This window comes from Bison bison, unplaced genomic scaffold (assembly GCF_000754665.1).
Source record: "Bison bison bison isolate TAMUID 2011002044 unplaced genomic scaffold, Bison_UMD1.0 scf7180017864491, whole genome shotgun sequence".
Classification (NCBI taxonomy): domain Eukaryota; kingdom Metazoa; phylum Chordata; class Mammalia; order Artiodactyla; family Bovidae; genus Bison; species Bison bison.
This window is the reverse complement of record NW_011495050.1, coordinates 18,779,558-18,791,105: the sequence shown is the minus strand read 5'-3', so window position 1 is coordinate 18,791,105 and position 11,548 is coordinate 18,779,558. Positions and strand designations below refer to the sequence as shown.

At 40.0% G+C, this 11,548-nt stretch overlaps 1 protein-coding gene across 1 annotated transcript; it reads left to right on the top strand.

Moving 5' to 3' along the window:
• The first annotated feature begins 260 nt into the window (after positions 1-260).
• Positions 261-11,068, top strand: CTHRC1 (collagen triple helix repeat containing 1). Its single transcript, XM_010863493.1, has 3 exons — positions 261-477; positions 2,745-2,961; positions 10,356-11,068. Exons 1-3 carry the CDS (start codon positions 265-267, stop codon positions 10,496-10,498), a joined length of 573 nt encoding a protein of 190 aa, XP_010861795.1. The 5' UTR covers positions 261-264; the 3' UTR covers positions 10,499-11,068.
• Positions 11,069-11,548: the final 480 nt, after the last annotated feature.

Sequence of the window (11,548 nt, the reverse complement as noted above, 5' to 3'; positions counted from 1 at the left end):
GGTGGTCCTATGGTTAAGACTCTGAGCTTCCAGTGCTACAGGTGCAGGTTTGATCCCTGGTCAGGGAACTAAAACCACATACACACACACACACACACACACACACACACATTGACTTATCTGGAACACCGGCAACTGGTTCCCGTTGAAGGGATTCTTGACTCCTACGGCTCAAAATAAGTGCAGTTCTAATCAGACTGAGTCTTTGAATCTTAGGTGGTGAGAGATTTTCCCCCTTTCTTTTTTCTGCTGCAGTACAATGGCATGTGCTTACAAGGGCCTGCAGGGGTGCCTGGGCGAGACGGGAGCCCCGGGGCCAATGGCATCCCTGGTACCCCTGGGATCCCAGGTCGAGATGGATTCAAAGGAGAGAAGGGGGAATGCCTGAGGGAAGTCTTCGAGGAGTCCTGGACGCCTAACTACAAGCAGTGTTCATGGAGTTCCCTGAATTATGGCATAGATCTTGGAAAAATTGCTGTAAGTCTAGTCTGAATTATTTTAAAGTTGAAATAAAACTTAAAGGTTTTCATAGTTGAGTGATCATTTTAGGTGAGATTTTATTTTATTTTTCCTAAAAGACAAAAAATATTAAGGAATGGGTACCATGTCACTTTCAACTTAGAATTAATGAAAAAATTGATAACTTCAGAATTAATTGTATAAAAGTATTTCTAAGACAAATATGTCACTGAATTATTTCAACCCTAAGAACACTTAAAATAACTTACTCTTTTTTTTTTTAATGGAAACTGTCTGTGTTGGACAGTAAGTAACTTTCCAATCTTGTCCTAAAGTGAATTTAAATTAATTCAAGAAATTCTGCTATGGTTCCAGACATAAAGGTAGAAAGAAATCTCCAAGAAATTCCTGCATGATTGGAATTATCTAGAGGTGGGAAATCCAGTGGTATTTGTCCTTAATCTGGATAGCAGATTCGGCTTAAAATTCTTTGGCCTAATGGGAGTAGAATGGACCAGAGATGTACTACAATGATCATTTAAAATTATTCAGCAATATTTAGGGAGAATAATTACTTTGTTCAGTGTTTGCTTCCAAAGTAACTGGCAAGTCCCTTGGATGGCGTAGAGTTGAAGCTGGTGCCATTTCAAGCCTCTTTCTTCTTTTGCTGATCAACTCTATACATGGTTCCATATCCACAATATATTATTCCTTGATATTAACCACTACTGCTGCTGCTGCTGCTAAGTCGCTTCAGTCGTGTCCGACTCTGTGTGACCCCATAGATGGCAGCCTACCAGGCTCCCCCGTCCCTGGGATTCTCCAGGCAAGAACACTGGAGTGGGTTGCCATTTCTTTCTCCAAGGCATGAAAGTGAAAAGTGAAAGTGAAGTCGCTCTGTCATGCCCTACTCTTAGCAACCCCATGGACTGCAGCCTACCAGGCTCCTCGGTCCATGGGATTTTCCAGGCAAGAGTACTGGAGTGGGGTGCCATTGCCTTCTCCGATTAACCACTACTACCACCAGGCATATAGAAGAAGTTTTATTTCCCAAAAACGCTCAGGTTCTAAGTAGCAACCTGTATATTATCCTTGCTCCTCATCTCAGCTCTTTAATATCTGCTCTGTTACTTATAAAAATGTTTGAAATGATCTCGATTGGATTTCTGTGTGATAGAATATCCATTTAGCTTTCATAGTTTGGGGACTATGACCAGTTATACTTTCATATATGATTTCTTAGAAAGCATTTTGTTAGTGTTGCCTACTTCTTTAAACACTTGACATTATAGATTGGTTGCTTTTTTATAGTTCATCAAAATTAAAAACTTTCCCTATCGACTCTGAATTATTAATATGTTTCCAGTTTCCTTTTGATGGTCAGAATGGGTTTGGGAGCCTTTTGCAAGTAAAAGTGAGTAGCACCAAGAGTCAGTAGGCAAATTTTGCAAAGACCAATTAGAGGAAAAAACCCTGGGTCTTATCTTTGTGTCACAGAGTTAAAGACTAAAAACCCCGCCTGCACTTTACTCCTGATACTGTTTTCTGGTGCTTGAAAAGAAACAGGTCAGAGTAATATATTTGGGCAGTGCTAGTGTAGAATGTAAGGGAGAAGGCAATGGCACCCCACTCTAGTACTCTTGCCGGGAAAATCCCATGGAAGGAGGAGCCTGGTAGGGTGCAGTCCATGGGGTCTCGAAGAATCAGACACAACTGAGCGACTTCACTTTCACTTTTCACTTTCATGCCTTGGAGAAGGAAATGGCAACCCACTCCAGTGTTCTTGCCTGGAGAATCCCAGGGACGGGGGACCCTGGTGGGCTGCTGTCTATGGGGTCACACAGAGTCGGACACAACTGAAGCAACTTAGCAGCAGCAGCAGCAGTCTAGAATGTAAGTTCCATGATGGCACGGATTCCATTTTGTTTAATGCTGCAATCTGAAGGCATCCAAAATACAGGAAATAATTTTGGAAGAAAAAGAAAAGTAAATATATAGATTGGTTTAGTCTAAAATTCTGAAAACTGGCTGTTTTTGTAAAACTGAGAGATACCCTCAATGGAGTGAATAATTCTAAGAAAGCCATAATTCAATTTTCTTAGAGTTTCTAATATCAGTGTCTCTTACCATCTTGCAGAGAACTGGTTTCCCTCTGTAAAAGCTGAGCTTTTTAAATGTACTTTGGGGAAAAGAATAGTTGAATAAAATTCACGATACAGTTTGAAAGCATCTTTTAAATTAAAAATGAAAATGCTAATTAAACCCTATTTCTGTGTTTGTGATAGGAATGTACATTCACAAAGATGCGTTCGAACAGTGCCCTAAGAGTTTTGTTCAGCGGCTCACTTCGGTTAAAATGCAGAAGTGCATGCTGTCAGCGCTGGTATTTCACGTTCAATGGAGCTGAGTGTTCAGGACCTCTTCCTATTGAAGCCATAATTTATTTGGACCAAGGAAGCCCTGAATTGAATTCAACAATTAATATTCATCGCACTTCTTCTGGTACGTAGAATAGTGGCGTTGCACAATGTGCCTGAGATCTTTAGAGAGCAAAGATTAGTTTTGAGTCCACTGTAATGGTAGGTCATCACAGGTTTTCTGTGTATAGTTCTCCACCCTGGTTGCACTTCAGAATTTCCTGTAGCTCTTTTTAAAAAATATGTGGATGCCTGAATCCCATCTCTGATCAACTGCATCAGAATCTCATGGTTAGAACCCAGCCGCTGTATTTTTTCTAAAAAGATCACAAGGTTGAAAATCACTGAATTAGATGAAATGGTAAAATAGCCAGTATTGCCATAGAGCAGTGGTTTTCTACCTTGTCTCTACCTTGTGTTCAGTTGGGGAACTTTGAAAAATCGCCGTGCCTGGGTACCACTCTTCTATAGAGTCTGACTTAATAGGTCTGGTTGCATCCTAGGTGGCGGGACTTCCCAAGTCTCTCCTGGTTATCCTAATGTCCTCCAAGGTTGAGAACCACTGGCATAGATTGATAAAGAGGCTGATTTCTCTGCCTTGTTCTTTAAAATAGTAGGTACAGTCTGCTGCATTTGTAAGAGAGAACTTTTCTATATTGTTTCTGTATTCTCTGCTTGCTTCTACTGGTATGAGAGAAGGGACATTCAATTAAACCAGTGGTTACTTAGGCTTTACTTAGTTACTTCCAACCTTTTTCACCCTTCCAATTTGCTTCAAATGCCGAACGACCGTAGAGCGGGTGACATTGAGTTGAGCTCGGCAACTTCTTGGGAAGCTGTAAGAGGATCATCAAAGCTGGTCATGGTCAACTTCCGATGGCTGGCCACTGCACTCCTCATCTTCAAGGCTCTCATCTCCTTTGCAAAACTTCTTAAACCACCACTGCACTGTATGATCATTAGCAGTTCCTGGGCAAATGCACTGTTGATATTGCAAGCTGTCACTGCTGCTTTATGACCCATTTTGAACTTGAATAAGAAATTCACTTGAACTGCTGTTTTGTTAAAAACAAACAAAAAAAACCTTGCACTTCACTGGTGGTCCAGTGGTTAAAATGCCATGCTTCCTATGCAGAGGGCACAGGTTCCATCCTTGGTCGGGAAGATCCCATATGCCTCTCGGCACAACCAAAAAAACCAAACAGACAAACAAAAAAAATGTAAAACTGTTGGGGTTTTTATGTTTTTTTTGGGGGGAGGGTTGATTTGTTTCATTGTATTTTAAGGTTCATTGATAGAGTTTAGAAGCCAGGAAAAAGTAGAAGGGGAAAAAAACTACCTGTTAGGTTGGTGCACACGTAATTGCAGTTTTGGATCGTGAATTTTACATCATTATAACTAGGCTCAAACACATCTTTATTAATCAAAATAGGGACCATTATAATCAATACATTTTTGCCAATGAGAAACAAGTTTGTTTATTCCTTTAGTGTAAAAATCTGTGCTTTGAGATTTCATGAACTCTTGGAAAGCATTTTTTTTTTTTTGCCTCTTGCTGGTTGTGGAAGTGTTTACTCTGCAAAAATTCTAGATGCTTGAAGAAGTGGTAGTAGATTGGCAAGAGGTCAGGTAAATATGGCAGATGATGCAAAACTTTGCAGCCCAATTCATTCAACTTTTGCAGTGGCGGTTGTGCAATGTGCAATCAGGCATTGTCGTGGAGAAGAACCGTGCCCATTCTGTTGACCAGTGCCAGCTGCAGGCATTGTAGTTTTAAGTGCATCTCATCAATTCTCGGGCTTCCCAGGTGGCTCAAATGGTAAAGAATCTGCCTGCAATGCAGGAGACCTAGGTTTGATCCCTGGGTTGGGAAGATCCCCTGGAGAAAGGCATGGCAACCCACTCCAGTATTCTTGCTGGGAGAACTCCATGGACAGAGGGGCCAGATGGGCTACAGTCCACGGGGTCACAAAGAGTCAGACATGACTGAGCGACTAACACTTTCACTTTCATCAAGCATACTTCTCAGAGGTAATGGTTTCCCCAGGATTCAGAAAGCTGTAGTGGGTCAGACCAGCAGCAAACTACCAAATAGTGACCATGACCTTTTCTGTAGTGCAAGTTTGGCTTTGTGAAGTGTTTTGGAGCTTTTTCTCGGTCCAACCACTGAGCTGGCCATTGCCAGTTGTCATATACAATTCACTTTTCCTCCCACATCACAATCTGATTGAGAAATGGTTCGTCGTTGTTGCATAGAATAAGAGAAGATGACACTTCAAAAGTGACAATGTTTTAAATTTTTGGTTAGCTCATGAGGCACCCACTTATCAACCTTTTTCACCCTTCCAATTTGCTTCAAATGCCGAACGACCGTAGAGCGGGTGACATTGAGTTGAGCTCGGCAACTTCTTGGGAAGCTGTAAGAGGATCATCAAAGCTGGTCATGGTCAACTTCCGATGGCTGGCCACTGCACTCCTCATCTTCAAGGCTCTCATCTCCTTTGCAAAACTTCTTAAACCACCACTGCACTGTATGATCATTAGCAGTTCCTGGGCAAATGCATTGTTGATATTGCAAGCTGTCACTGCTGTTTTATGACCCATTTTGAACTTGAATAAGAAAATCACTCGAACTTGATTTTTGTCTAACATCATTTCCATAATCTAAAATACGTAGAATACACTACAAGTAATAAGTGATTGGAGAAGGCAATGGCACCCCACTCCAGTACTGTTGCCTGGAAAATCCCATGGATGGAGGAGCCTGGTGGGCTGCAGTCCATGGGGTCGCTAAGAGTCAGACACGACTGAGTGACTTCACTTTCACTTTCCACTTTCATGCATTGGAGAAGGAAATGGCAGCCCACTCCAGTGTTCTTGCCTGGAGAATCCCATGGACAGAGAAGCCTGGTAGGCTGCAGTCCATGGGGTCGCACAGAGTCGGACACGACTGAAGTGACTTGGCAGCAGGCAGCAATAAGTGATTACTCTACATTCAGAAAATTAAGATCATGGCATCCAGTCCCATCACCTCATAGCAAATAGATGAGGAAACAAGGGAAACAGTGAGAGGCTTTATTTTTGGAAGCTCCAAAATCACTGCAGATGGTGACTGCAACCATGAAATTAAAAGACGCTTGCTCCTTGGAAGAAAAACTATGACCAACTAAGAGAGCATATTAAAAAGCAGAGACATTACTTTGCCAACAAAATTCTGTCTAGTCAAGCTATGGTTTTTTCAGTAGTCATCTATGGATATGAGAGTTGGACTATAAAGAAAGCTGAGTGCTAAATAATTTATGCTTTTGAACTGTGGTGTTGGAGAAAGCTCTTGAGAATCCCTTGGACAGCAAGGAGATCCAACTAGTCCATCCTAAAGGAAATCAGTCCTGAATATTCACTACAAGGACTGATGCTGAAGCTGAAACTCCAGTACTTTGGCCACCTGATGCAAAGTGACTCATTGGAAAAGACCGTGATGCTGGGAAAGTTTGAAGGAAGGAGGAGAAGGGGATGACAAAGGTTGAGATGGTTGGATGGCATCACCAGCTCAATGGACATGAATTTTGAGTAAGCTCCAGGAGCTGGTGATGAACAGGAAAGCCTGGCATGCTGCAGTCCATGGGGTCGCAAAGAGTTGGATATGATTAAGCGACTGAACTGAAGAATGTCATTAGCAAAAGCGCATAAAGTGAGAAATGCACATTAAAATGATGTCTAACATAACCACATTTATTTAAGAATGTATTCCAATATCTAATGGCAAAGTTCAACAATGCAAAACCACAACTACTTTTGCATCAACCTAATATTAATGTCATCACTCAGATACACCACTATCAGTATTTGGCTGTCAGCTCTTTTGCTTTCTTGAGTTGTTGTGTGTATGTGGGGTGTGTGTGTGTGTGTGTGTGTGTGTGTGTGTGTGGCAGGTGAGGTGTGGGAGTGACCTACCTTAACAGCACGTACTAGGGGAATCACAAGGTGTATATATCACTAGCTTCATTTCCCAGATTTCTTGAAAAAATTTCTCTCTGATCTTATACTTTAGAATGGAGAGGAAAGAGAAGAGATACCCTCACTGCTAATCAGAAGAAATATTTCAGCATTCTTAGGGACCCAAGCCAGATGGTCCCCAAAATTAATATAGCACATTTATTGCTAAGGAATCAAGGGCATTCCTTCCATTTTCTTCTTCAAATCCACACAATATCCTCAAGACATAAAGAAGATATTTTAACCTCTTCTCTTTGTACATAGAGAAGGCCCAGGGAAAGAAAGTACCCTGAGTAGGAGAATCAGTGTCCTGGTGAATGGAAACCAAGCCGTGCTCTCATCTCCCAAGACAAGGTTTGATCAGAATGAAAAGCCTCTTCACTAAGTTCTGTGCTGTAAAGGAAGACGTGCTTTCCATCTGGGAAGCAGTCACTAAAATTTTAAAAATTGTGGTATAAAATCTAAAATTTGATTAGAAAGTTGGTATGTGTTTAAATAGTAGTTGAATGCATCTAGAGATTATCAGACTCAGTGAAGACAAATACCATCAGATATCTCTAATATGTGGACTCTAAAACATGGCACAAATGACTGTATCTACAAAACAGAAAGCGACTCGCCAACATAGAGGACTGACTTTTGGTTGCCAAGGGGGAGGAAAGGACTGGGAGTGTGGGATTAGCAGATGTAAACTATTATATATAGGATGGATAAACAACAAGCTCCTAGTGGATAGCACAGGAAACTATATTCAGTATCTTATGATAAACCATAATGGAAAAGAATGTGAAAAAAAGAATGCGTGTAACTGAGTCACTTTGCTGTACTGCAGAGACTGGCCCAGCACTGTAATTTAACTATACTTAAATTTTAAAGATTAAATTATAAACGTCCAAAGATATGTTGTAAAGCAACTATGCTCCAAAAAAGTTAATAAAAAATGAAATCCATAAAAATAAATAAAAAACAGTTTATATAAGTAACTTACTTTCTATTATATTATCTTTAAAGTTTTTATGTTAATATCTTTCTATAATGTAAGCCCTCAGGCCCAGGAACTGTCGCCAATACATACACACACTTCATAAATTATTTAACATAGCATTTACTAACCACGTTGTAGAAACTCATTTGGTATGATCACTGGGTAAAATGTCAGAAGTAATTTGTTATTCGTAACAGATTTTGTCTTAAGATGAATTAAATGTTGCCTCAGTAGTGATTCACTTTTCTTGCACACCGATACTCTCTTGAGAGAAAGAAAAAGGATACACTTATATTTGCACATCAGAGGTGACATTAAGCCTTAAATATGCCCATCAGAGTTTAGGATATCATCTTACCTGGATCTAGGCGGAAAACAGGTTAAGAACCTTTAATTCAACATCTTTTAGGTGCTTAATAAGCTATTACTACCTTATTACAGCAAAAAATGTTCGTTTGTTCAAAAAACATTATTTTACTTGTTAAAGACCATAAAGTGACCATTTGACTCTCCCTGTGTGAGGATGATGCCAGACCCAGCCTTCTCTGACCTGTGGAGGGAAGAGAACACATTTCTAGGCCATGGGTATTGCGGGCACGCACAGCTTAGTTCTTCCAACTTGGAAAGGGTCTTGAACCAGAGACAGGTACCTGGATTCAGTGGGACTTGCCTTCAATTCACTGATGTCACAGCTGGTAGAAGCAGATTGTTTCAGGCCTACATCCCTGGGCTTTGCTTGAACATACTAACCTCAACCAGATAGGAAGACGATCCAGTCACATGCGATCATCCCCACCCACTTATGTGGCAGTACCTCTTTTCTTAAAGAATCTGCCAACCTGTGGTTCCTTTTTCCCCTGACACAGACATCAGAGGGGTACAACTTTTGCCTATTAAAATGAACAGTAGGGGGAATATTTTTTTAATGTTGGAGAAGAGGCTTGATAAGATGGAATGCAGGTTATATATATATTAGTATGTGAAAGTCTCGAGGACCTATGAAAAGGCACATGTTTATAAAGCAAAAAACAAAACACAGAGGAAAAACGAGATTTAGTTAGCTTGTTTTTTCACTGTGGAGGAATTTCTATGTAAAACGGGATTCCAGGTTGAAGGACTAGTATAATGATTATGCTAGGATTTCTTCTGACGTTATGGAAGTCCTTTATTCTACTTAGTACCATCAAGTATATATAGGAAAGGGCTTGCTTTATTTTTTTAATTCTTAAAATGAGACATTATTTTAATTACTTAAAATTTGATCTTTAATAAGGTGTTTTCAGTTTGGTCTGCTGATAGAAAATTACAATATGGAGGCTTCAGGTGTAACAACTTGTCCCAAATGGTTATATAAATTACTGATTCAGCTTATAATCAGAATTGTATTTTCATCTTCCAGTGCTCTTTTCTTCAGATGGAAAGGTCTTTCTTTAAAAAAAAAAAGCTTACATATCGCATCAACATCTTTTTTTTTTAAAGAAAATACAACTTTATTTAATTTTTTATATATATATTTTTTGGGGGGGTGCTGAATTGAGTCTTGGTTGTGGCACACAGGATCTTCCTTTGTGTCATGTGAGATCTTTTGTTGAGGTGCACAGACTCTCTAGTCACGGCATGGGCTCCAGAGCACGCAGGCTTCAGTAGCTGCGGTGCAGCAGTTTACTTACCCTGGGGCGTGTGGGATCTTAGTTCCTTAGTGAAGGATCGAATCCTCATCCCCTGCATTGCAAGATGGACTCTTAACCATTGGACCACCAGGGAAGTTCCCTTGGAGCAGTGGTTCAGACTTAGTGCTTTCACTCCTAGTGGCTAGGGCTAAGATCCCGCAAGCCACGTGGTGTGGCCAAAAGAAAAAAAATAAATGTAGGCTTCCTTTATTTAGTCATAAATAAATTACTCTTTTTGTTTTAGGTCATCTCCATAAGTAAACAAATTCTACCTTTATGGCTGAAACCTCAAAGAAAATTTCCTGTGAGCTTATACCATAGAATGGATATGTATATGTCTTTTTTTTTTTAATTTTTAAAAGATTACTTATTATTTTGGCTATGCTGGGTCTTCGTTGCTGTGTGGGCTTTTCTCTAGTAATGGTGCATGGGTTTCTCATTGTGGAGGCTTCTCTTGTTACAGAACACAGGATCTCGGGACATGGGCCTCAGTTGCAGCACACGGGCTCACTGGTTGCGGCTTGTGAGCTTAGGTGCTCTGTGACACATGGGATCTTCCCAGACGAGGGATCGAACCCGTGTCTCCTGCATTGGCAGGCAGATTCTTCACCACTGAGCTCTCAGGAAAGCCCTGGATATATATTTAAATACTTATGAGCTAGGAAAATGAGAACCTATCTTTATAAGACCCTTATTATATATTAGCATTTTAAATTTACTGTACATTAACTTGCTTTAATCGCCAGTATGCTAAAATGATAAAATTGAGCTGAAAGTTTTTGCCTTTATATTCCAAAGAGGTTTGTAACTCTCATCTCTGTTTTGCAGTGGAAGGACTCTGTGAAGGCATTGGTGCTGGTCTGGTGGACATTGCTATCTGGGTTGGTACTTGCTCAGATTACCCGAAAGGAGATGCCTCCACAGGGTGGAATTCGGTGTCTCGTATCATTATTGAAGAGCTCCCAAAATAAATCCTTTCATTTTTGTTCCCTACCTCTTTTTTATTATACCTTTGAATGGTTCGTTTTAGTGACACCTTATATAATTTTTATGTGTACATTGTTGTTGTTCAGTGGCTAAGTCATGTCCAACTCTTTGCCACCCCCTGGACTGCAGCACTCCAGACTTCCCTGTCCTTTATTATCTCCCGGAGTTTGCTCAGCATCATGTCCATTGAGTCGGTGATGCTGCCTAACCATCTCATCCTCTGCCTGTACTTTTCCTTTTGCCTGCACTTCTGAGTGAAGGAACATGACTAAGTGTGTTTACAGACCAAAGTGTGATTTCACACTGTTTTTAGATCCAGTATTATTCGTTTTCCTTCAATCAAAATTATAGTTTTGAGATTTTGTAGTTGATTAAAATACTTTCTTCATTTTCCCATTCCCTGAACCTGTAATTTGAAATGTTATTATGGTCTTCATTTCTTTCCTGTTCTCTTACTATAGCACTTTTTAAAATATAAAAGCTACCAGTCTTTGTACAAGTTGTAAATGTTCAGAATTGTTTTATATCTGTGAAATAAAACTTATTTCAAACAACCTTGCTATCTTTAATGTAATTGCTACTAAAAGGAGGGTTTCTGGTACTTTATATCTGGAAAGTTGAGGATAAGCCTGACTTTGTATTTATCCAATTAACAATCTTATTTTCAATTTAGTACATGTATAGTACTGTTCCATATTTTAAGAGATTCAAAGAGAAAGGAGCATTTATGTGCCAGGAAATATGTTAATACTAGCACCTTAGAAATCTTTATTTAACAAAGAGTAAAGGGCTCTGGCGATGACCATCAATGACCGGTAACATTCCAGAATAAGAGAAAGGCTATGTGCCCCCTAAGGAATGCACGTAGCACCACCCAGGAAGTTGTTTTGCAAAGAAAAAATCAAGCCTGGGCCTGATTTAGTCTCCAGATATAACCATTAAATTTTAGGAAATACAGGGGATAGAAGAATATGTTAATTGACATGTCAGCCAATCAGGCCTATGGAAAACTTGAAAGACAGCTGGGTTTCTTC